At 37.4% G+C, this 3,253-nt stretch overlaps 1 protein-coding gene across 1 annotated transcript; it reads right to left on the bottom strand.

Moving 5' to 3' along the window:
* Positions 1–1,141: 1,141 nt before the first annotated feature.
* Positions 1,142–2,762, bottom strand: LOC107791006 (serine/threonine-protein kinase UCNL-like). Its single transcript, XM_016612985.2, has one exon. The coding sequence runs from the start codon at positions 2,720–2,722 to the stop codon at positions 1,481–1,483; it is 1,242 nt and encodes a 413-aa protein (XP_016468471.1). The 5' UTR covers positions 2,723–2,762; the 3' UTR covers positions 1,142–1,480.
* Positions 2,763–3,253: the final 491 nt, after the last annotated feature.

Here is a 3,253-nt window from a genome sequence, read left to right as displayed (position 1 = left end):
AAATTTGGTTTATCTTAATCTTGGATTAAAAAGGGTTGATATGCTTAAATTTTCATGATTTCACTAAATGCAAAATTAATCTCTTGAAAGAATCGAGCTTAAATATTATAACCGCATGAATCTATATAAATTGTATTTTTTTTAAATTTAATCATATGGTATTCGAAAACCACTGACTAATTCAGATTCATGCCGCGCAAAATTCAATAGATAAGAAAATGCTTTCTATTTGAAATTTATACATTCTCATAACTCAAACTCAAACTCTAGTAGAAAAATTCTATATATCTCGCTACACTCCTAAGGGATTAAAGTAAAAGCTAGTAGAATAAAATTGGACAACAGGAATGCAAATATATTACCATGATTTGATACTTCAAAGGGTATTTGCTTTCTAAAAATTCAACTATTTCCATTCCATAGGAAGAAAAGAATCGTAACCCTTTTTTCCCTTTCTTTTGTTTTGGCTATTTAAGTACAAAACCATGTTTTGGCTATTCCTTTTCCCCTTCTTGTTTGGAATCTCCTTGTGATTCAGGACCCTATAGTGATAGGGGCAGAAGTGGCCAGGATGGTCAATTGAACACCCTTCGCCGAAAAATTATATTGTATATAAAATAAAATATTATTTGTTATTGATTAAAAATAGACTTTGAACACCCTGCATAGCCCACTGGCAAAAGATATTTAAATTTTGAACACCCTTATTGAATTTTCTAATTTCGCCACTGATAGTGACAATAACGAATGTGTTTTTACTATTAGCGGGAGTAGAAAAATCTCAAAGAATTGATCTTTCTTTTCGTTGTTAAATTTCTCTTTTGATTAATTAATGTTTGCTATTATGTATCCTCAATACTAACGAGGAACCACATTCATGCATATATCGTGAAATTACAAAGGTTGTACTAGCGAATCACCCCCTAAGGCAAAGTAGGTGCAATGAAAGAGCAAAATAATATAATACTAGTAATTCCTTCCGTCTATTTTCTTCAAACAATTTTGAGATACATACTTTCTTGCACACAAGTTTTTGAATTTGTTACAACCATTATTTTCTCTCCCTCCAAGTTAAGTGCTTTTTTAATGAACAAAATCAAAAGGGTTTCACTATTAAGTTCCAAACAATTATAACCAAAGGGAAAGAAAAGCAAAAATTCCTTTCTTCAAAATAAAAGGTAACAATGATTTTGTCCGAATTAGTAAAATCTCAAATGTACCCTAAAAAATCATAGCCTTCATTCCAAGTATCTTTATTCCTCATATAAGTTTACAACCCCATGTAATCCAATAGATCCTCGACGCGCCACCACTAGCGCGTATATACATCTCTTTCTAAATCTAACAATAGACAGCTAAATTACATCATTTCAGTCTAATTATGATGTTCTAGAGCACTAAAAAGTTAAACGTTTATTTACAATAACCTATATTAACTTTGGTAAAATACCAATCTGGTCCCATATTCTTTACACGTGCGTTAGAACTCCGTTAACGAAACGTTATTTCTCCACTCATCATGTGACGGCGACCATAACGGCGACGGCGGGGCTTTCAGTTTCTGCAAATACTCAGTTACGTCAAACCCACCTCTCTTTACTTCCTCCGTCAACTCCGTCCCATCTTTCGACGGCAAAAACGGCGGCCGTACAACTTCCGTTAACAAATCCCATTTCAGCCCACGAAAAAACTCATGCTCCTTAATCTCCGACGCGCCTCTCCGATAACCCAACCGGCGCGTGGGATCTTTCTCCAGCAATTTCCCGATCAAATCCGTTAGAGCATTTCTCTTCCCAATAAACTCCGGCTCAATCATCAATATTCTCCTGAACGTTTCCTTCTTATTTTTCCCTTTAAACGGCGTCATTCCGTACAACATTTCGTAACATAATACCCCTAACGCCCACCAATCTACTGCAAATTCATGCCCTTCACCTCGTACTACTTCTGGTGCAACATATTCCTCTGTACCAACAAACGAATTCGAACGTTCGTAAAACGAACTCGGATTTCGTCTACTCACGGGCGAAACACGTGCACTTTTCGCTTTCCTTAGTCCATTTTTGGACATGGTCGTGGACCTAGAATATGTGCATGTTTTCTTCGGAAGCACAAATTTAGCAAATTGTCTGAACTTTTTGGGTTGTGTTGGTGGTGGAATGTTATCGATTTCAGGATCTGAATTGAAATCTAAGGAACTGAGATTTTTTTTCAGAGTTAAGCTTTTGCAAAGATCGAAATCCGTTAGGGTAATGTGACCGGATTGTTGAATAAGAATATTCTCGGGTTTGAGATCACGATAAGCAATGCCTAAAGTGTGAAGATATTCAAGAGCGAGTATAATTTCAGCTAAATAAAAGCGAATAGCCGAAGGTGAAAAAACATGGTCGCTTTGTTGGTAACGGAGGAGATTAAGGTCACCGCCGGAACAATAAGGTACAGCGTAGGAAAGCATGTCGGGGGTTTCGGAGAATCCGAGGAGGGTAGGGAGGAAAGGGTGGTGGAGACGGTGGAGTACGGTGGTTTCCCACCGTGCACGGCGGTCGGAATCGGGTTTTGAGAATTTGTCAATGACTTTGAGAGCAAAAGGGGATTGGGATAATGGGTCGGTTATAGTGTTGTGGACTAAGAAAACAGTGCCCATAGCACCTTTGCCTAGTACTTTAATGGCTCGTAGGTTGTCTAAGTTTAAAGGTGGAAATGGTAATGTGGGATTATCCATTGTAAGAAATGAGAGAAAGAGAATGAGAGTGAAAAAATAGAAGGAGAGATTATATATATATATAGAAGGAAGAGTGTACGTGCGTTTGGTTTAGGCGTTCGTGTGTGTGTGTGTGTGTGTGTGTGTGTGTTTCGGGGAAGAAAGGGGTGAGCTGGTGGAGTTGGGTTGGGTTGGGGGGTGGGTTGGGAGGAGAAGGTACGTAATTTGTGGGTTTGGGATATTTATTTTGGTGTATGTAATTAACTACTAATTGTAATTAAGCAACTCGTCCTCTTTCAAGTAGGATGTTCAAAACCGAACCGAAATCGTTAAGCGAACTAAACCGAACCGATGACTTATTGGCTTACTGATATCGGATTATCGGGGTAATGGATGATGAACGAATTGAGATTTTATAATTAATGGCTTAACAGTTTGGGGACGGATTACTCAATTTTCTTATCGGGTAAATCGTTAACCCGTTAAGAATTTTTATATTTACACTTTTATCCCGATGTATATAAAGTATTATTGAAACCTGAATGGCTAAAT

The sequence above is a fragment of the Nicotiana tabacum genome, chromosome 9 (assembly GCF_000715075.1).
Source record: "Nicotiana tabacum cultivar K326 chromosome 9, ASM71507v2, whole genome shotgun sequence".
NCBI classification, from domain to species: Eukaryota; Viridiplantae; Streptophyta; class Magnoliopsida; order Solanales; family Solanaceae; genus Nicotiana; species Nicotiana tabacum.
The sequence above is the reverse complement of the archived record's forward strand: the minus strand, read 5'-3'. Positions and strand labels throughout refer to the sequence as shown.